Source organism: Saimiri boliviensis, chromosome 11 (assembly GCF_048565385.1).
Source record: "Saimiri boliviensis isolate mSaiBol1 chromosome 11, mSaiBol1.pri, whole genome shotgun sequence".
NCBI lineage: Eukaryota > Metazoa > Chordata > Mammalia > Primates > Cebidae > Saimiri > Saimiri boliviensis.
This window is the reverse complement of record NC_133459.1, coordinates 46,830,710-46,854,191: the sequence shown is the minus strand read 5'-3', so window position 1 is coordinate 46,854,191 and position 23,482 is coordinate 46,830,710. Positions and strand designations below refer to the sequence as shown.

Genomic DNA, 23,482 nt, shown 5'->3' with positions numbered 1-23,482 from the left:
ATGGAAAAGATGTGCTGTGTGATGACGTTTTGGTCAGCAATGGGCCACAAATATAACAGTAGTTTTATAAGATTATATTATCTATTTTTAATGTACTTTTTCTGTGTTTAGGTATGTTACACAAATCCTTATTATTTTGTCACAATTGCTTATAGCATTCAGTACAGTAACCTGTTGTACAGGTTTATAGCCTAGGTACAGTATCCAGTAGTAGGTACAGTATCCAGTATCCAGTACTAGTAGCCAGTAGTAGGCTGGACTAGGTACACTAGGCTATATCATTATAGCCTAGGTGTGTAGTAGACTATACCATCTAGACTTATGTAAGTATCCTCTATTATGTTTGCATGGTGACAAAATTGCCTAATGATGTATTTCTCAGAAGGTATCCCCATTGTTAAGCAATGCATGACTGCAATGTGTTCTCACAGAGAAAAATTTGATACTGTAAAGATATTCTCTACCTAGAGTAATTTAAAAATTAGTAAGATTCCAATAAAAATATCTCTACTCCTTTTTTTATTTTATTTTATTTTTTAATTCCAGGAGCTTGGCAAAAGTAGCCAGGAAAACATTGAAATCAGAGACTATTGAAAGAAACTTAGCTGTACAATGTTAAGAAATCTTCTTAGATTTCTGACTTTCATAACTCGGTGTTTGATAATACAATTTATTGATAAAGGAAAATGTACAAGGACTAGGTTGGAGTTCACAGAATTCTAACTTCTTCTGCAAATACTTGTTTATCTTGTTTAGGCTTTGGAAAGTCTCTGGCAGTGGTTTTCAGGCCAGAAGCTTAAACAGACCAGAGCTTAAAAAGCAACCACATGGCACTTGTCCCATTCTGAAGGGAATTTACCTTTAAGAAGTTATTGAACTTTTGTTTCTAGCGGGTCAGATGAGAAGGAAAGTAGGCAGAAGGAAGAATAGAGGTCTGAGGGTGATGGAGGAACATAGCACAGGAGATAAAGAATAGTGGGATAAATGCTGTTTCTTTCAAATTAGGATGTGAAGGCATCTCAAAGGCAAATGGTTTTAACATTTTGTATTTTTAATTTGCCTTGGCTAGCAAATCTTTTAAGGAAGCAATTTTTAGAATCTAAATTAAATAATTTTTTCATAGCATTTAGGAAGTATGGACCATTGGATGTGTGAGATTTTGCTTCTTTCCATTCTAAGGTACCTTTCAAACAAACAGTTTAATTTATATAAAAAAGTCTCCAAGGTTGCGACTGTTAAGTCTAAAATGTCCTTGGTGAAATCATGCTGTTTAGAGAAATAAACATACAATCTAAAATTCTAGTATGAATAAATGTAGGAAGCTTGGATATAACTTGGAGGGGGACATGAACCTAGACTGAAATAAATCCATGAGTTTGGCAGTGTTGATCAAATATATTACTTGTGCGCAATTTGTCTTTGGGTCTCATGCTAATAGTTGGTATTTCGAATTGAATACTGGACAAATCCACAATTTTAGAAAGATGAAAGATTTGGAAGCAATTTCTCCCAGAGGAAATTTCTCCCATGAAGAAAACAAACCAGCCAACCAACCTGAGGAACGTTTTCATGATTTTTGATAAGTGACCCAGGGCAAAGTTTTTACTGTAAGGATATTGGTACAGTGAGAACAGCTGAACCTGTGAGTATTTGGGCTTGGCCTCAAAAATGGGTTTAGTAGCTTATGTCTGTTCACTTTTCTAGGAACTTTCTTTTACAGACTCCCCTTAAAAAGTGACAGAGATACATATTAGTATTGTTAGTAATGAGACAGATTTCTCCTTGGCATACAAATTTTCATGATCAGATAATTAATAGATTACTGAAAGTCTTCTGCATTTCTAAAAGACAGTGTAACTCAGTGATTGAGAGCTTAACCAAAGGAAATTGGGGCTGAGTCTCAATACTGAGACCCACTTCACCATTATAGCCAGAAAGACCCCTGAAGAGAGGGGCTAAAAGAGGTCTCAGGAGAATTTGGTATTTCTAAGTTGAAGATCTTAGCTGTGGAAGCGAAAGTGCCTATTGGATCTTAGTAGACTTCTAGGATTGTCAACTGCCAACTGGTGAAAACTCTACCACAAAAACTGAATAATCTGTTGATACCAAGAAAAGCTGAGTTTATAACATAATACCTTATGGGAGAGCACCACCTTGACAGTCTTAGTGTTGTCTCTGGAAGAGGAATGTTAATGGCTGATATTCATATGGTTTTGGGAACTGGGCTTGAGTGTCATAAGAGATCTTTCAGTGTGGGAATCTTGTAGACAAAATTTGTGATATAAAAGTTTAGGATTAATAGAATAAAGGCCTGGGTCTTAAAGTCTTGACAAGTAAAAACTATTTTGATAAGGAAGGGATTTGTTCAGTTGAGTGATCTGTTGTCCTGCGAAGTGAACCGTTTGACCGGATTCAGAATCTGTTGTTTTGAGAAGGTAGCTGATTGATGATTGAGCAGTCTGTTGTTCAGGTACATGATTTGTGGGAAGATCTTGAAGAAAATAATGAAGTTATTTACTGGTTTATAGCTTCATTTTCCTGGGCAAGAATTGAGGAACACATGAGAATGTCATTTTGAAGTAGGTGGGCCTTAGATCTTTGTTCTGATAGTTAAGCCATATGAATGCAGATGATCTCAGTTCTTATGGCTCCCTAAAGTTATATGTTTTTTCATTAATGTGTTATACATGGTTTTTTTAGACATATTTCTAGAAATCTTATGGCTTGTTCCTATTGTAAATGGACCTTTTTTTTGGTAAAATTACATTTTGTTGTTTTACTGATGTATAGGTTTGGAATTGATTTTTGTATGACAATCTTGTCATAGATGTTCTGGGATTTTTTTATAGAGGTATTGTGGCAGGGACCCAGGGAAAGTTAATTGAATCTTGGGGACTGGTCTTTCCCATGCTAGTCTCCTAATAGTAAATAAATGTCAAGAGGTCTGTTAGGTTTATCAGGGGTTTCTGCTTTTGCTTCTTTCTCATTCTCTCTTGCTGTTGCCGTGTAAAAAGTGCCTTTCGTTCTCATCCATGAGTGTGAAACCTCCCCAGCCATGTTGAACTGTAAGTCAAATTAAACCTCCTTTTCTCCCAGTCTCATGTATGTCTTTATCAGCAGTGTGAAAATGGACTAATACAGTAAATAGGTACCAGTAGAGTGGGGTGTTGCTGAAAGGATACCCATAAATGTGGAAGCAGCTTTGGAATTGGGTAACAAACAGAGGTTGAAACAGTTTGGAAGGCTCAGAAAAAGACAGGAAAATGTGGGAAAGTTTGGAACTTCCCAGTGATGTATTGAATGGCTTTGGCCAAACTGATAGCAACATGGGCAATAAAATCCTGGCTGAGATGGTCTCAGATGGAGATGAGGAGCTTTGGGAACTGGAGTAAAGGTGACTCTTGTTAGGTTTTTGCAAAGAGACTGGTGGCATTTTGCCCCTGCCCTAGAGATCTGTGGGACTTTGAACCTGAGAAAGATGATTTAAGGTATCCGACAAAAGACATTTATAAGCAGCAAAGCATTCACGATGTGACTTGGGTGCTGTTACAGGCATTCAGTTTTATATGGGAAGCAGAGCATAAAAGTTTGGAAAATTTGCATCCTGATATTGCGATAGAAAAAAACCCCTATTTTCTGGGGAGAAATTCCATCCAGCTGCAGAAATTTGCATAAGTAGCAAGGAGTCTAATGTTAATCCCCAAGACCATGGGGATAATGTCTCCAGGCCATGTCAGAGACCTTCATGGCAACCCCTCCCAATCATAGGCCTGGAGGCCTAGGAAGAAAAAGTGGTTTTATGGGCTGGGCCTAGGGTTCCTGTGTTGCATGTAGCCTAGTGACTTGGTTCCTTGTGTCTCAGCCACCCCAGCCATGGCTAAAGGGGCCAGTGAGCCTGAGAGTGCACAGAAGTAAAGAATTGAGGTTTGGGAACCTTCACCTAGATTTCAGAAGATATATGGAAATGCCTGGATGCCCAGGCAGAAGTTTGTTGCAGGGGCGGGGCCCTCATGGAGGCACTCTGGTAGGGCAGTGTGGAAGGAAAATATAGGGTCAGAACCCCCACACAGAGTCCCTACTGGGACACTGACTAGTGGAATTATGAGAAGAGAGCCATTGTCCTCCAGACCCCAGAATGGTAGATCTACTGACAGCTTGCACCATGCACCTGGAAAAGCCACAGACACAACACCAGCCTGTGAGAGCAGCAGGAGGGAGGCTGTACCCTGCAAAACTTCAGGGGTGGAGCTGCCCAAGACCATGGGATCTTGCATCAGTGTGAGCTGGGTGTGAGATATGGAGTCAAAGATCATTTTGGTGCTTTAAGATTTGACTGCCCTACTGGATTTCAGACTTGCATGTATCTTGTGACCCCTTTGTTTTGGCCAATTTCTCTCATTTGAAACAGCTGTATCTACATAATACCTGTATCCCCATTGTGTCTAGGAAGTAACTAGCTTGCTCTTGGTTTTACAGGCTCATAGGCGGAAAGGACTTGCCTTGTCTCAGATGAGACTTTGGACTGTGGACTTATGAATTAATGCTGAAATGAGTTAAAACTTTGGGGGACTGTTGGGAAGGCATGATTGGTTTTCAAATATGAGGACATGATATTTAGAGGTGTCAGGGGTGGAATGGTATGGTTTGGCTATGTTCCCATCTGAATCTCCACTTGAATTGTGTCTCCCAGAATTCTCACGTGTTGTAGGAGGACCTGTGGGGTGGTAATTGAATCATGGGGGCTAGTCTTTCCCATGCCATTCTCATGATAGTAAATAAGTGTTATGAGATCTTGCTTCCACCATGTAACAATTGTCTTTCACACTCAGCCGTAATTGTGAAACCTCCCCAGCCATGTGGAACTGTAAGTATAATAAAACCTACTTTTCTTCCCAATCTTGTGTATGCCTTTATCAGCAGCATGAAAATGAACTAATCAAAATGCTCTCTTATTACAGTGACAGTGAAGCTTCAGGTTCTAGGTGGTACAGTTATAATTTGTTTAGCATGTTTTATCAGCATGAGTCCTTGTGCAATTTTGTATAATTTCTCTTGCTAAACTGTATTACCATATACTGGAGGAAAAATGAACCTTTATTATGTCAAGTCGCTGATTTTCAAACTTAACTTTCTACTGCAGTATTGCCTAACATGGTGTACTATAGACTAATGTAGTGTGTATTCTTGTCTTTGATAGGATCATCTATAAATTTCCACACACATAAATATTATTTGCATTAGAGTTTTGTTAGCTATGCTTTAGCAAGTTAAGGAAGTTCTCTTGAAATTCCCTGTTTCGATAGCATATGTATATTTTTAATAATGAATGGATATTGAATATTATCAAGTGCTTTTTTCCAGCATTTGTTGAGATGATAATTTTTTCTGATGAATTGATAGATTTTATGATAATCTATCCTTGTATTATTTGAATAAATCACCTTGTCATATTGTGTTTAGTTTATTCTTTAATATTACTGAATTAAATTTATTAATATTTTAGGTACAATTTTTCCATAAATGGCAACTACTGAGGATGGCCTGTAATTATCCTTTCTTGTACCATCCTTGAGTGGCTTGGTAGCATCTTGGTGATCACATTATAACTTTATTTGGGAATGTTTTCTTTCTTTCTCAGAAAGTTTATCAGTTTGTTCCTTAGCTCTGTGCATTGGATTATTGGTAAATCGTATTGTGAGTGCATCCTTTTTGGGACTTTTGTTACAGAAATCCTGTTACTTACTCATACAATAGGATATTAACTTATAAAAGTACATTCAAAACTTTACCCACATGCATATAAGCATGAATTAAAACTCCTTCATCAACTATAGCATGTTCATTGACACTAGCCATACTATTTAGAACTTTTCCACGTGGATATTGACCCTTACCAAAAATCCTTAATATTCCATAGTACATAAAATCGTTCCCTGGACACAGCGCATCCCAGTCAAAAAACTCCTCGTCAACATGGGTATCCCCAGTTTTTGGTCTCTTAATCTACCACCCTCCGAGAAATCATTATCCTGCTCGGACGTGTTACCCTCTTCGTTCTGAACTCATAACACTTGGGGGTAACTATGATGAAACTATACCTGGCATCTGGTTCTTACCTCATAGCATGGGCTGTGAGAGCTTGCCATTTGTTTCTGCCATAGATCCCTCATATATAGTTGGCCTGGTACCCTTACTACTTAATAGCTGTTTGATTTTGCTTTCATTTTTTTTTTAACCAGTTAGGTGTAGATATTAAAAGTGTCTATCTCATAAGATTGTTGTGAGAATTTAAAAAGTTATTTATAATCACACTGCCATGTGTGTACCTATGCAACAATCTTGCATGTTCTTCACATGTACCCGAAAACCTAAAATGCAATTTAAAAACAAAAAAGAAATTTCCTGGGAACTAAATGCAAACCAATAAATAAAATGCATCAATTCAGCACTTAAATAAATAAATAAATAAATAAATAAATAAATAAATAAAGTAATTTATATATACATGAACAGAACAGCGGTCTAAGAGGGGAGGGGTTCCCTTTCAAGAACTGATATATTTTGGAATTATTTTCTTATTGCATTATTTTAGAATATCTTTAAAATTTGCCTTCAGTGTAAAAAAAATGCCTCTTTCTTAAACCAGATCAGATAGTGAGCATATAAAAGTTTAAGTCAGATAAGGTAGGAATTTATTATTTACTTGATATAGGATTCACTAAGAAATGTTCTTGGCAAGGTGAAGAAGCTGATTTCAGTTACCCACATCTACTTTTCTCCCTTTCAGAACCATACTTTTCTTTAGCCATCCTGCAAGTTGTACCTATACTGCACTACTGTCCTATGGTCCTTATTCTCAACTACTCCTCAGCTAATTCCATTTGAATTATTTGTATTTATTTCTGAACTCTTCTGCACTGTGACAGACGAGAAACTTTAGAGAATAGTGTGTGATACTAGGCACTGTGTAGGCTTACAACAAATATTTGTTGAGCAACTGAATTTTCTAGTTCCCATTATTCTTAGTAGTTAATTCTCATCCACACTAATTTGATCTTGAGGTTTCTGTGAATATAACATTTTTATGGCCATTAATATGATTTATCAATTTAGTGTGTAAGCAACTTTTCAGGAATCTTACTGCATAAGTGTGATATAAAAACACTGCGTATCATAGATATGAAAAGTATGCCATTAATCACAATGAATTTAGTGTATGAAATTTTATTTTTTTATCTGTACTAGTTTCAGATTAGTTTAAAAATATTAGTTATTTTTTAATCTTGATACATTTCCGTATTTGTAGTATTGAAACTGCTGCATTTGTGGTGTCATAGAAAATCATTTAAAAATATTTTTTCTTAAATGTAAAAAAGGTCTTTTTATGCTGAAGTATAAATACTATACACAGAAGAAAATTATCTTTCATGTGCCAAGCCCTCCACTGGTTTCACTTTTATTTCTTTTAATTTTTGTGTCAAATCTGTAAGAGTATGTCTTCAGTTTATAGATAAGGAAACTAAAGCTTCAATAGGGTAAGTGACTTGCTCAGGGTCTCATAAACCTCAGGGACTTGAACTCAGGTTTTTGGACTCTAAGCCAGTGTTACTGAAGATACTCCCAAGAAATATAACCCTTCTGTGAAGAGCCAAAGAGATAATATTCCATTTAGCTTTTGAAAGGAAATAATCTAAGGGAAACTTAGAAGTGCTATGGAAACATTTTTTAAGCTACGGCTGAAGGCTTAAAGTTTGAAGTGGTTTTGCATCAAAGAGACCTACACTTTCATTATACCTCTTAACCCCTTATTTAGGTATAAGACTTTCCAAAACACACACTCTAATTCCCTGGAAGGAATACATTCGAACTGTGTTCCCATTGCACAATTACTTTATGACTATTTTGTTCTAATTGCCTTTCTCATTACTTGTCCTTGATGTCTTATATTCTGGATTGTATTTTTTTTTGAAGTCTCCCGTTATATTTATTTAATACCTGTGGTTGTTGTTCCCTTCTGTGGTACTTTACACACAGAAGATGCTTAATAAATGTTGAATACTCTTGAGTTGTAGCATTTAAGATTCTTGTAGCATGTGCCCCTCCCACCTCTATGATATTCTCTATTACATTCCTATAGAAATAGCAAAACTAATTGTTCATTTTTCATCTTTGTTCATCTTTTCTTGTGCCTTTTTCCAATTTTGAGTGGCCCTTCTTCTCCTTTCCTCTACTTAGGGCTTTGCTTTCAATTCTGACTTCTCAATGAGACCTCCACCATTAAGACCATTACAAGTCTTTATGCCTTTGAATTTTGACACTTCAACATATCTTATTGTCATTTATTCTTCTGCATAGGCCCTATCTCATCTGGATTGTGAGTTTAAGTTTTTGTTTCTCTTTACGTCTGAGTGTTAGCTAACATATTCAAGAGATTCTCAGTGAATATTCTGATAGAAATTCAGTGGCAGTCACCTATAAAAGGCTTTATTTAAAGCACTGCTGACTAGTCTAGGGAGAAAATTTAGCAGACAAAGATGAAGTTGTCTGCCATCCAACATGTTTCAGTTGACACTGCAATTGATAAAAAGAAAATAATCCAGGCCAAGTGGCTCATATTTGGATCTATTCTGGAAATAACACTGTGACACCTTCCCCTACTTTTCTTTTTCTTTCTTGTTTTGTCTTTTTTTTCTTCCTCCTCCTCCTCCTCCTCCTCCTCCTCCTCCTCCTCCTCCTTCCTTCCTTCCTTCCTTCCTTCCTTCCTTCCTTCCTTCCTTCCTTTCTTTCTTTCCTTCCTTCTTCCTTCTTCCTTCTCTTCTTCTTCTTCTTCTTCTTCTTCTTCTTCTTCTTCTTCTTCTTCTTCTTCTTTCTTCTTTCTTCTTTCTTCTTTCTTCTTTCTTCTTTCTTCTTCCTTCTTCCTTCTTCTTTCTTCTTCTTCTTTCTTCTTCTTCTTCTTTCTTCTTTCTTCTCGGTCTTGCTATGTCACCCAGGCTGGAGTGTAGTGGTGCAATCATAGCTTACTGCAATGTAGAACTCCTGAACTCAAGTGTTCCTCCTGCCTCGGCCCCTGAGTAGTTGAGACTACAGGTGTGAGCTACCTATTCTGTGTCTCTTAACATATGCACTTACATTGTTCACCATGAATCTCCTTGATCTGGTTTTTAACATTTACTGTGTTTTGTCTCTGAATAGCTAAAAATGGAGCAATTTTATTTTTTTCTTTGATTTTGGTCACGTATTTCTTGTTGGTCAGTTACTGAGGACTGTAACTGAGTCATTTGAACAATGTTCTGTTAGGTTCTGGAATGAAAGCATGATTCTCTCAGCTGTCCACTGACATATTATTTGTTGTAATTTTGGAAAATACTGAAAATTGTGGTAGTGTTGAAGCAAAATCTATGTTGGACTTATTTTTTAATAACAAATGACATACATTTATTGGGTAACTAATTTATACACCTGGACATCCTGCAATATAGTTTAAATAAATTATGGAAGATCTATAAGGTAGCTATTAAGATTCTTTTTATGTGAGGGGATAAATCTGAGAAGAATTAGATTGCTGTCTAAAAGGTCAAATATTTAACAAATAACAGTGCTGTAACGTAAACTCTTAAAGTCAGAGACTTTGTTTTGTTCACTATTGTAGTCCCAAAACTTAGGACATGACTGGAACTCAAATATTTGTTAAATGAATCCAGTTCCTCTCCTCTTATTCTCTCTTGAACTCAACTCCAGATTTTTTACTCTCATCACCCCATTAAAGCTATTTTTTGTTGACGTTATCGATGACCTCACTGTTCCTAACATCAAAGGTCTCAGTCTTTTCTAACTTGACCTATCAAGTTATATTTACCCATTAGTTACTACCCTTTCCTTGAAATACATTGTTTATTTCCAAAACAACCAATTATCTTGTTTCTTTCCCTTCTTCCCTGGCTACTCTTCAGTAATGTTTTCTTTTCATGTTTCAAGCCTCTAAATATTGGAGTATTCCCAGGGCTAATTCTTCAGATATTTTCTACTTTTGATTTACTTCCTTGGCAATATCACCCAGTGTCATATCTTTAAATATCATTTAGACTATAGTAATTACCAATTTATATTTTTATCCTGGACTTCCCCCCAGACTCTGCTCTAATGTATTAGATGATTAATAGATATGTGAAGCTTAATACGTTCAAAACCAGACTCCTAATATCTTAATTTTCTATACTAACAATTGGAAGGGTATATCTAATTCATACAAACCCAACCCTTCTAGTTGATTAAGACAGAAAACCTTAGTGACATCTTTGACATCGAGACCAGTAATCTGTTGGCTGTGTCTTCTAAATATATTCTGAATCTGATCACTTCTCACCTCCATTGTAATCATTCTGGCCCAAGCCAGCATCCTTTTCCAGATTTTATTGCAATAGTTTCCTAGCTGATTTCCTGCCAGGACCCTTGACCCCTCTGCAGACTGTTCTCAATATAATAGCCTGGGAGGTCCTATTTATAGAAGGAAAAAGTCAAGACAAATTTTTCTGTCAGAATAAAGGACTAAATTCTTAAAACCTACCTTTTGGACCTCATTTCTTACTACTCAGTCCAGCTCCACTGGTTCCCTTGCTAATATCAAGCATGTCCTCTTACTACTCCCAAGATCTTTGCATTTATTTTTGTTTCTTCTGACATAGTCTTTCTACAGATAATCTCCATGACTTAGGTCTTACGGTCTTTACTGAGGTCTTCATCTCTACTAAGATGTCTTCCTCTCTGTGAGGTTCCTACTGACCATCCCATTTAAAATTACAGCTCATTTCCTGCATCCCCTTTTTATCCCACCCATCGACACTTAACCTCCTTCTTGTTTTACTTCTTCTCATGTTACTTAACATCCTTTGATACACTCTACTCCTTTATCTTGGTATAGTTGTGTGTTTTACATTTATAACTTCTTATTAGAATGTAAATTTTACCAGAATGTAAGTTCTACAGGGACAGGAATGTATTCATTTGTCTTTCCTGATTTGTTCATGTGTCTATACCCAGAACAAACGAAGTAATGAGTAAGTCTTTAGACCTGAATTTGAATCTAGTTCTGTTTGACCTGATAGCTAAACTAGGCTACCATTTGGTTTATGTGGATATATTCTTTGTTTTAGATACCACACTCCTATGCCAACCCCACCACTACTCAGAAGCCTTTTGAACTAATGTTTTATAAATTTTATACATAATCAACAATGTTTCTATACTTAATCTTACAGTGACTAATAAATAGATTCTCAATTTTATCTTTAAATATAGCTGTGGCATATATTTGTTGTATTTTATAAAAGTAGTGTTTGTGCACACCCATAATATTATGCATACTGTGATACTATGTATTATGTTATATACATATGTGTGTATAGCTATATATATAATTTTTAAAACAGGTTATCAGGACACCCCATGGGAGAGACTTCGATGACTCTTCAGAAAAGTGTGAAGAATATCTGAGCCCAAGGTCATGTAGTAAGTCTCAGCATTCAGCGAGGACGTTACTAGTCCATTCAGCACCCTCAACAATGCCGAAGCATTCTCCAAGCCCTGTGTTAAATAGAGCTTCTCTCAGGGAAAGGTAATTATGTGCTCTCTTTATTTCTGTACTGATCTTTGAATAAAAAATATTAGAAAGGGAAGCAGCAATTATGCATGTGAAATGAATATTTATAAAAATGTAATTCAATTTTAAGAGGCTTAAATTGTTTTTGTTTAGAATATATTACATATTAGATGGTGTTAGATAGTTCTTCCTAGCACAATTCTGTAGAAATGAGTTTATTAAACAGATAGGGTCACATTAACCCTAACTACAGATTATACTTCTTAAAAGTGAAAAGTAGTGTATGTGATTGTTTTTAGTAGATTCAGAGGAATTTGATATTGTAGGTTTGCCTTAACTATAAACACAACATAGATTATATGTTGTATTTAGTCATAATGGCCATCTATATATTATTGGTAGATGGTATCTAGTTTTCTCAAACAACCTTCCCCCAACTCCCCAAGAGCATCTTAATTATGTAAAGATTCCAGCTGTCCCTTTAAAAATACTATGGCAACCAGAGTCTTATTCTCTTATAATTTGGATGTGAAATAAATACTTCCTTTTCATAGATTTTAAAATTGAAATTGGAAATTCATTACCTCTGTTACAAATAGTAACATAGGAAACCATGTTTCTGTAATAAGTTGAAAATAAATCAATCCTGGTTAAAAAAATTAAATAAGTTTTTTTCTGTATGTAAGAGAAACACTGTCAACAACGTAGAAATCAATTTATCTTTACAGCTGGTGCTAAAGTAAGCGCACCAAATTCCTATAGCATATTGGGGCCATCAGATATAATTAACAAAGATTTAATTAACTGTGGAGAATACATCAAAAATTTAACTAAAAACTGATGATTTTAACAACAGTGTGTTAGTTTGGGTGCTGTGCTAAAACAAATCTATTCTAAACATACAGGTTTGTCTGTTTCTTGTTAGCTTTGCAAGCATTCAAAATGTTATATGGAGGCATATTGTAGACCCCAATCCTGAGATATGGGATTTTGATTAAGGTTGCTTCTGGTCTCTTAGAATCATGGCTGTGGGGGTGGGGAGGGGATAATGGAATCATTAGCATAGGCACACACATATACAAACAACAACAACAAAAAGCATCAAAAGTTCAGGAGAAATTCTGGAAGAGAGGTTTTTCTGCTGAAGTTGGTAACTTACATTTGAATATCAGGGGACTTTCCTTGATTTCATCGTCTGTCCAGATGTTTAGAGGTACAGTTGGTGCTGCTTTCTTTTTATATATTTTTAGGATTCATCTCTTGTGATTTTGTTGATTAGGTTGTCATATCTGTACATTTTTCAGAATTTTTTAAGTCTGTATTTCCATGGATATGTTTTTATACTTTTCTTTTTCTCTCTTTTTACATATTTTGCAGAACTTTCCGATTGTAAACTTACCACTCTAATACAATATTAATTTTAATTCTGTGTTACTTTATCTTTGTATGCAATTCTGTTCCAGCTTTTGACTTCAGTCCTTTCCCGATTGATAAATTCTTCATTGAGGCTATATTGAAAAATTTTTTATTGATGATAGCTAAAGTTAGCTATCCCTTTATTCATATTTCAGTGTGGGCAAGGGCTTAGAGTACATAGTGGTGGCATTTACACATTATTTTCACTCAGGATGATAGATGCAGTAAGTTCTTTGCTAGAAGAAAATGAGTGATTCTAATGTTAAACGTTTACCTATTTTATCTATAACCTTAGGAAGGTTAGGTAATTTTAAAATAAAAGAATATAATAGCATTTTAGTTTTGAGTTAATCTAAATAAATCAACATTTTATTGGTGTACTCTCTGGGGCAGGCACGATAGATAGCTTTTTTACTTTCACTAAAGCAAAGCACCTTTGATTTGAGTGTATTTTCGAAATAGGTAAGTCTCTAAAGGAAGATAAAATGTCTAAGACATATTACTGGGAACAAAAACATTTTATTCTTTTCAATACTCAGCACCACATCTTTAAATATAAGACATTCTCTGAAATGGCTTTTTCTAGGTCACTATACTTCTAGGCAATATACTTGTAGGGTGATTATAGAATCTGTTGAAATCAGTAAACAATTGAAACTGATATAAATGTAGATTGCATGTTCCAGCCAAAATTGGAAGTTTTGCTTGGACACTGTATGAGAGAACATACAGGATTTTATCTGTGTAAATATTCTTTGAAATTAAATGTTTTCTCTAAGATTGCAGTAAAATGCTGACCGCTTAGTCATGTATATAAATAAACAGATTTTTAGAAACTTTTGCAGTTACTTTAATCAAATAAATTTCTTTATTTATAGTGAAGGTGGTTTTTACTTTGTGCCCTTTTTTTTTTTTTTTTTTTTTTTTTGAGACACAGTTTCTCTCTTGTTACCCAGGCTGGAGTGCAATGGCGCGATCTCGGCTCACCGCAACCTCCACCTCCTGGGTTCAGGCAATTCTCCTGCCTCAGCCTCCTGAGTAGCTGGGATTACAGGCACGCGCCACCATGCCCAGCTAATTTTTTGTATTGTTAGTAGAGACGGGGTTTCACCATGTTGACCATGATAGTCTCGATCTCTTGACCTCATGATCCACTGGCCTTGGCCTCCCACAGTGCTGGGATTACAGGCGTGAGCCACCACACCCGGCCTACTTTGTGCCCATTTAAAAAAAATCCCTCCAATAAAGTTAGCACAACATAAAATTCTTTCAATTTTGGTTATAAGTGTTATATTTCAGAAGCAGTTTTCTTCTCAGTATATAAATATAATATTATAACAAAATTTGTGTGAGGTGTTGAGTTATTCTAAAATTAGACCAAGAAATACTAGCAAATCTTATAAAGGAGCTGATATTCTTTTGAATCATGCTTAAAGTTTTGATTTTTATAAATGAAGTTAGATTGGCAAGCAAGCATTCCTTATACTACAGCACAGACTAGTGGATTCTCTAATAGTAGTATTGAAGAGATCCAGTGGATCCTTGGAGCTGCGTAGTTGGATCTCAGATTTCCAAGATGTGCTGTGTATATTGCAAATAACACAGTTTGCTAATATATTTTTTACAGGTGCAATAGGACTTGCTTTTACCTATACAGATTAAAATTTAGATAATTGATAATTCATTGATTTATTTAACATGCATTATGTAAAACATTTATACTGTTTAGTAGTTTATACTTTTTGTAAATATATGATATTTTAGCTTTTAAGAATCAACTGGGCTCACGCCTGTAATCCCAGCAATTTGGGAGGCTGAGGAGGGCAGATCATAAGGTCAGGAGTTTGAGACCAGCTTGACCAACATGGTGAAACCCACCTCTACTAAAAGTACAAAAATTAGCCGGGTGTGGTGGTGGACCCCTGTAATCCCAGCTACTCAGGAGGCTGAGGAGGGAGAATCACTTGAACCTGGGAGGTAGAGTTTGCAGTGAGCCAAGATCACGCCATTGCACTCCTGGGTGACAGAGTGAGACTCATCTCAAAAAAAAAAAAAGGAGAGGGGAAAAGTGGCAAAGATTTAAACAACATATCAATGTTTTACTTTATAAAGGAATTATTAATAACACTTTATATGTATGCACTGTAATTAGATATAATTTTTATTATATGAAATAAAGTTGTTTACCTATACTAATGTCAGTTTTGAATGTGAGACGGGCATACAAAAGAGAAAGGATTGCTTTGTTTCTTCTTTCACATCTTTAATTTCAACCCCCAGACACTAATAATAAAGTCATATTTTTCATTTTCTTAGATGCGTTTACCCATAGCTGAGACTAGAGAGATGATATCATCTGTGTTGAAAAGAAACCATTTAACTTCTCTGTTGCTCTGTATTCTGAAAAAATAAGAGCATGACTAAATTATAAATATTTTTTATCTATTACACACATTTTGTTTCATTTAATAAAATTAGATATTTTTTTCTCTGCAAAAAGAAATCTTTTTCACATAGTTTGAGGGTATGATTACTAGAGAATAGGAAGCATATGTAAAGGCATTGTACGTAGAATTAATGTCTTAATATGAAAATTTGTATCTTTAATTATAGCTCCAAATAATTATGTGTAGAAATCATTAAAATGGTCAGATATATAGATAAGTTCTCCCAAATGTATGCCAACCTTTATTAAGACTATTTGTTGAACATACTGTGAAAACTTGATAGTATAGCTTAAAATCAGTACCTGATTTTAGTAATAAAACTTATTTTATGCTTACAGGTTTCATTCTGATTGGTGTTCACCTTCAAACTGCGATGAGATCCATGACCGGGTAAAAAATGTCTTGAAATCACATCAGGCTCATCCAAGACATTTATATGTTAGTTTCTAAAGTTTTCTCTTGAAGGTCAAGGAAACCACCAAAGATACTTAAAGCTTACAATATTTAAAAAAAGATGCTTACGATATTTAGTCACAGGGAAGGAAAAAAAAGAAAGCTCCATTTAATGGAAGTCAGTGGGTTTTGCTCAAAGCAACATATCGAAATTCCTGGTCAACCTAAATCATTATGCAAAATGTTTGATATAGACCATCTGAACTATAAACAACATTAGTGATAATTATCTTATAAAGCTTCATTACAGAATGACTTGATAATTATTTCACAGCCTTCATAATATGAGAACTCTTGTGGTCCAATATAAAGCAATTTCATCTGCTGCAAACAGATTTAATTCTAAATGGCAACATGAGGGGGTAGTGAGAGGTATGTAGTTTGAAGAAACTTCTCAATTAATTTGTATGTTAGTTGAATAAAAGAGGAAAAGAGCAGGTTGGGTTTGTCAGGTTTAATATTAGAAAAAATCTATATGAGGATATTTTTTGAGAAAAAGCAGATAAACATTCATATACATGACAGCTGGGAAATAATGACTGTACTTTTTTGATCACTTGTTTCATTCATTAGTTTAAAAAGCAGTCTTTATCATCAATGTGTGTTGGATACTAAGATTAGTCTTTGGGATATAAGGGGCTTATATGACCTTGGGATCAGTTCTTACAGTTTTAAGTTTCTGTGTATGTGCTGTTTTTAAAATTAAACTTCTTTTTAAAGTATACATGTAGAAAATGCACAAATAATAAGTAACAGCTTGATAAATTACAAAATTTGTCTCATGTAAACTATTTACCAAATCAAGAAATGAAGCAGTTCTGCAGAAGCCTCTCTTGTTTCCTGCCAGGTGCGGCCATTCCAAGTATAAACATTATCTAACGTCTACAATTATTTATCTTCTAACAGCAAAATATAATATTGCACGTTTTGAACTTTATAAAAATGGTATCCTACAGTGTCTACTTTGTTTTATTCTTGTTTGTCTTTGGTTTTTCAATTCAAGCATTTTTGCAATTTAGACATCTTGTTTTACATAGCAGTGTAGCAGTAGTTCATTCTTGTTGCTATGAATAAAATGTGTTCATACAATGCATTTTACTATATGAAAATGCTACCATTTATTTATCCATTCCTCCATTGATGGGCATTTGGTTTGTTTTGGTTTTGGGATATTATGGAGCTGCTCTGAGCAGTATGCACATATCTTGGGTGACATTATATACATTTTATTGGGTATTATCTACCGGTGGAATTAATCAGAGGGAATGTGTACGCTCAGCTTTAGTAGAGGCTATAACAGTTAAATTCCCATTACCAATGTGGAAGAGTTCTACTTGTTTCCCACCCTCACCACTCCTTTGATTGACTGCTTGTGTGTGTATGTACATGCGTGTCTGTGCTTGCATGTGTTTTCATTTGGCATTTTGATAAGTGAAAAGTAATTTATCATGTAATAGTTTTAAGTTGCTGTTTCCAGTGACAAGTGGATGTTATTGGCCTTTTGGATATCCTCTTTTGTGTTCAAGTTATTTGTTCATTTTTCTACTGGATTGTCTATTTTTCATTTTTAGGTGAGTTCTTAGATATATGTTTTGCAATTTTCTTTTCCTACTCTGTGCCTTATCTTTTACTCTTAATGGTATATTTTGATTAAAAGTAGTTATTAATTCCAGTGGATACAATTGATCATTTTTCCTTTTTGGTTAGTATTTTTATAATTTTTATCTACTTCAAGACTTTCTCCTATGTTTTATTCTAAAGTCTTTTTTTCTTTAACATTTAAATATATGAACCATTTGGAGTTATTTTTTTTTTTCCACATAGTGGTAGCTAGGGGTCACATTGCAAGAAAGGTTCAAGTCTCATGACTATAGATTTGTCTGTTTCACTTTCTGGTTCTCTTTATTTTGTTTTATAAATTCAATACCAGTCTCGCACCTCCCTGAAAATAGAAGAAGGAAGACTTTCCAAGTCATTGTATGAAGTCAGTATTTACTCTAATGCTATAACCAGACAACAACATTACAAGTAAAGAAAAATGCAGCTCAGTGGCCCTCCTGAATCTATATACAAAAATTCCCAACAACATAGTAGCAAATTAAATCCATCTGTATTTAAAAATGAAAATACATCATATTCAAGTGGACTTAATCCAGAAATGCTGAGTAAACTCATTCTATTAACTGATTAAGAAAAAGCATATTTTTTTCTATGTAGTTTTAGCAGACACAGAAAAAGCATTCAATAAAATTAAACTCCATTCATGATAAAAACTGTTAGAAAAGTGGAAGTAGAAGCAAACTTCCTTTGAGCACCTATTGAAAATCTATAGCTAACATTATACTTACTGGTGAAAGACTTAATGCTTTTCCCCAAAGTTCAGAAACAAGGCATTGTTTCCTTTAACGTCATACTGAGAATCTTAGGCAATGTAATATGGCAAGAAAAATGAACATCATAAAGATTTGAAAGGCAGAAACAACTGTATTTGCTGAATATATGATTGTTTATATAGAAAACTCTAAAGCATCTGCAGAAAATCTCCTAGAAATAGTGAGTTGAGCAAGGTCACAAAAAGAATGAAAGTCATTTTTTTCTATATACCAGCGATAAGCAATTGAAATTTTAAGTTAGAAAATGTATACCATTTACAATAGAAGCAGTAATTTAAGTGATTAGTTAAAATTCTGAACTTTCTGTATGCTGAGAACTAGAAAACACTCTTGAAAGAAATCAAGAAAAAGAGAAAATAGAGTTGACATAACACGTTCATGGATGGGAGGATTCAATATTTGAATCTCAATTTGATATCGAGAATTTATACAATCTTAAAATTCCAGCACATGTTTTTTAGTAGATGTTTACAAGCTTATTTAACAATGTGTATGAAAGGCAAAGGAACTTGAAACACCAAAACAATCTGAAAATAATGAAGTTGGAGGACTCACTGCCAAATTTTAAGATTTTTACAGTAAAGCACAGTAATGAAGATCACATATGTCAAAGGAATAGAATAGAGATTCCAGAAATAGACCCACATAAATACTGTCAACTGATTTAAACAAAAGTATAAAGCCAATTAAATGTTGACTTTGTTTTTGTTATCTTTTAAACAAATGGTTGTGGATTTTTTTTTAAGCCCCTTGGCACGTAATTCAAAATAGATCATAGACCATCAATGTAAAACTGTAAAACTTCTAGAGAAAAACATGGTAGAAAATCTGTGTAGTTTAAGTTTGGCAATGAGTTTTTAGATATGATAGCAAGTACAACATCCATAAAGTTAAAAATATTTATAAATTTTATCTCATTTGCTCTGTGAAAGTCACTATTAAGAGGAAAGAAAGACAGGCCACAAGTTGGATGAAAATATTTTAAAATCATATATATGAATTAGGACTTGTGTCTAGAGTTAGGAAAAAAAAAAAGCACGAAACAACTATCCAGACTTAACAAAAAGAAAATAAATAACTGAATTAAATAATGGGTAAAACATCTGAACAAGCATTTCACCAAAAAGACACATTAAAACATGCTCAATTTATCATGGAAATGCAAATTAAAACCATAATGAGAGGCTGGGCATGGTGGCTCATGCCTGGTAATCCCAGCACTTTGGGAGGCTGAGATGGGCAGATCCCAAGGTCAGAAGTTCGAGACCAGCCTGGCCTATATGGTGAAACCCCGTTTCTACTAAAAATAGAAAAAAAAATTAGCCAGGCATGGTGGTGGGCACTTGTAGTCCCAGCTGCTTGGGAGGCTGAGGCAGAGAATGGCTTGAACCTGGGAGGTGGAGGTTGCAAACGTGAGCAGAGACCATACCACTGCACTTCAGCCTGGGTGACAGAGTGAGACTCCACCTCAAACAAAACCATAATGCGATACCACCATACACCTATTAGAATTGTTAAATAAAAACAAGAACAAAATTACGCTGACAATGACATGGAGCAACAGGAATGCCATTTGATGCTCGTGGGAATACCAATGGTATGGCCACTCTAGAAGACAGTTTTTAATAAAGTTAAATGTATGCTTATCATATGACCTGGCAATCCCACTCCTAGATCTTTATCCAAATGAATTGAAAATTTATGTTCACACAAAAAGCTGTACACAAATATTTAGAGAAACTTTATGGTTGCCAAAAACTGGAGACAAAAGAGATGCCCTTTATTGGCAGATGGTGAACAAACTAAGGTACATCTATCCTCAATGGAATACTCAACAATAAAAAAGAATGATCTATTAATTCACACAACATGATGAATCTTAAATATAGCTTGCTAAAAGAAGCAAGATCCCCAAAGCAACGTGTATGAATTTATTTATATGACACTATTGAACTGAGGAGGGGGACAGAAGATGTTGACTACAAAAGAGACCAGCCTAACAGGGAAATTTAGAGGTTTAAGAAACTGTTGTTATTGGTATAGGAGTGATCAATACATAACTATTTGTCAGAACTCATCGAAATGTACATCAGAGTTAGCTTTATGAAAATTAAAAGAAAAAATCAAGCATGATGTTGTGTAATCCAAGGACATAATGACTATCATGATTAATGAATATAACTATTAAAATGTAAGACATGTTTAAATTAACTGACTTGAATAACTGAAATGTGATGTTTTAAATGTATACAGCAAGGCTAAGACAAAAAGAACTACATAATCACCATATCTGGTTCAGGGGTCAGCAAACTTTTTCTGTAGACAGTAAGATAGATGTTAAATACTTTTTACTTTTTGAGTCATAGGATCCCTGTGACAACTACATAGCGGTGTGGTTATAGCAAAAAAGCAATCATATACAAAATATAAACAAATGAGCATTTCTGTGTACTAAGAAAACATTATCATTGTGCACTAAAATGTGAATTTCATGCAATTTTCATTAATTTTTTAAAAATATTCTATTTTTATAGTCATTTACAAATGTAAATACTACTCTTAGCTCTTATATCATACTAAAATAGGCAAAGGGGCAGTTTTGCCCTGTGATCTGTAGTTTGATAACCCCTGCTTTAGTAAATAAATGTGTTTCATACAGGGATATGAATCATCAATTCTGAAAATATTTTACACGTGTATTAGAGTTGAACCAATAAGTAAATAAACTGTAGATAAAGACAGTAGATTTCTCAGTGTCAGAAAAAGAACCCAGGAGGATGAAGGCTAGAATGAACCCTGTGATGTTGGGTTAGAGTTTGACATAAGTTTTAATTCATGTTTATTTTAAAATATATACAAATAGATTGGTTCAGAAATAAATATGGATATGAATGTATACCTGAGTTAGTATACATACATATGTCCTATCTCTGTCCTTCAAAAGGGCAGGAGCAGTGACAATAGCAATGAGCACACCCAGATCCCAGATCTTGGTTTCTAAAAAACTTTTTTCAAATAAAAGTTGCCTGTGCTCTTGTAACAATGGCTAATTCTGGGGCTGGGGTAGGAAAATACAAGATTAACATGGAACATCTTGTAGTGTAGAACATTAAGAACTGCTCAAAAAAGGTGATTGAGAGGGAGAAGGGGCATGTCAACAGGACACAGAAGCCAATCTAAATGAGCCTCTGGTGGTCAGTGTTGGAATAATATTATACAAAGCAGTAGCGTTGGATTATAATTCAAATAATAAAATAAATATCCAAGAGTTCATACTGATATAAGTGAAACAATGAATAAGAATGGACAAGTCTTCATTATAGAATTCTAAGTAAGTGATTATGAATATTGTTCCCCCCTACAGGAAGTGGAGCTTACTTTCTGTCCCCTTGAGTGAGTACTGGAGTGATACTGGACTTAGTGACTTGTTTCTTATGAGTAGTGGATGGAAAGGACAAATAGTAACTTTGGTAGAGATATTGAAATCACCCAATAGGTTCTTCCACTGCCCACAAAAGCTAGTACACGGAGAAAAGCAGGAGTTGCAGTACAGAAAGTATTTAATAATTACAGGGCCAGTCAGTGAGGAGATGGGAGGTATTTCCCACATCTGCCTCTCTGAGAATTCAGAGGCTAGTATTTTTAAGGATGCTTTGGTGGTTAGGGGACTGGAGAATTGAGACAATTGATTAGCTAGGGATGAAGTTGCAGGAGTGTTGAGACTGCTTTCTTGTAGCTGAGGTATTTCCAGGGACGGGTGGCAGGACTAGTTGAGTCAGTTCCTTGGTATGGTTCACAAGTCCAGGTGGCATCTCTTGGTTTGCCAAAATGCTAAATCTGAAAAATATCTCAAAGTTCCTTAGGTTTCATAATAGTGATGTTATGTACAGGAGCAGCTAGAAAAGTTATAAATCTTAAAACCTCTAGTTATCTGAGATGGTAAGCACCACAGAAAAGCAAGCTGAACAAGTGATTATGGGTTATTGTTAAACCATGCTTACTTTTTTAGCAAAGTTCAGACCCCTACCATAATTATAACCTTTGGCCTTTGCTTTACAAAGGGCAATTTTGGTTTCTAGACCGGGATTGGGGTTAGTGTTAGGAAGAGATTATTATCTTCCTTACTTTAAATTTAAACTTTCAACTAAATTCCTTCCACTATGAGTGTGGCCTATGTGTAGGGATGAACAAGGGCAGTTAGCTTGTGAAGTTAGAAGCAAAATGGAGTGAATAATATTAGATTTCTCTCAGTGTTAAAATTTTGCAAAGATGGTTTTAAAATGTGGCAGACACCACCTTAAGAAAGTGACAAAGTTAACATCATCAGTGATTACTCAGGCTGATATCATGTATCCTTTGATGTCATGTGATGTGAAGGGCATTTATCTGTGATATTGTTCTGCCAAAGCCATAACTGTAGTCTAGATGTGAGAAAACATCAGACAAAACCAAATCGAAGGACTTTGTTCAGAATACCTGATCAGTACAATACCTTGTTGTCAGTCATGAATAACAAGGAAGGACTATAAAACTTGTCACAGATTGGATGGAGGAAACTAAGGAGAAATGATGACTAAATGTAACGTGATATTCTCTATTGGATCCTGGAACAGAACAAGTACATTATTGGAAAGACTAGTGAAATCCAAATTAAGTTGTCCCTTTATAAAATAGTATTGTACCAATGTTAATCTTAGTTTTGCCGGATGTACCATGGTTGTATGTTAACATTAAGAAAACCTCAGTGAAGGGTGAAGTTTCTGTGTATAGGAACTCTCTATACTGTCTTTGCAACTTTTATGTAAATATAAATATTCCAAAATAAAAGAGTTACAAAGTTACTGAGTTCTTAATTTAAACTCTTTGTACCTTTAATTGAGTTGGTGTGATTCTAGGTCCCTTCCCTCTCAAAATTACTGTGTATTGATTCTTAACGTTCTCCAACAAGACAGATAAAACTCCCTTCTGCCTTTCAGAGGCTTTCTGCTTAGCTTTTTGTCCCCTCACTCTGCGTAATTTCAGACATTCTGCAAGTGTCTTGAGGGAACATTCTCCTCAGTTTTGCATCCATTTTGTCTCAGTGAATTTTGGTCTCTAAAACCATTAATTTTGTCTGTCTAGCATAGTGAGACTGCCAAAAACCTGCAGCAGTGGACCTGTGGTTAAAAGAAGCATGG

The 23,482-nt window shown here is 34.9% G+C and overlaps 1 protein-coding gene across 3 annotated transcripts in view; it reads left to right on the top strand.

Moving 5' to 3' along the window:
• The window catches only part of SPATA6 (spermatogenesis associated 6), a 183,146-nt gene that overhangs the window by 104,937 nt on the left and 54,727 nt on the right, over positions 1-23,482 (top strand). For 2 of the 3 annotated variants that reach the window (XM_074380783.1, XM_074380784.1), the window contains 2 exons: positions 11,427-11,611; positions 15,798-15,897. In XM_074380783.1, coding sequence (XP_074236884.1) covers positions 11,427-11,611; positions 15,798-15,897 — 285 coding nt within the window. The remainder of the gene's footprint in view (positions 1-11,426; positions 11,612-15,797; positions 15,898-23,482) is intronic. The other variant, XM_003921583.3, reaches the window with a different exon arrangement.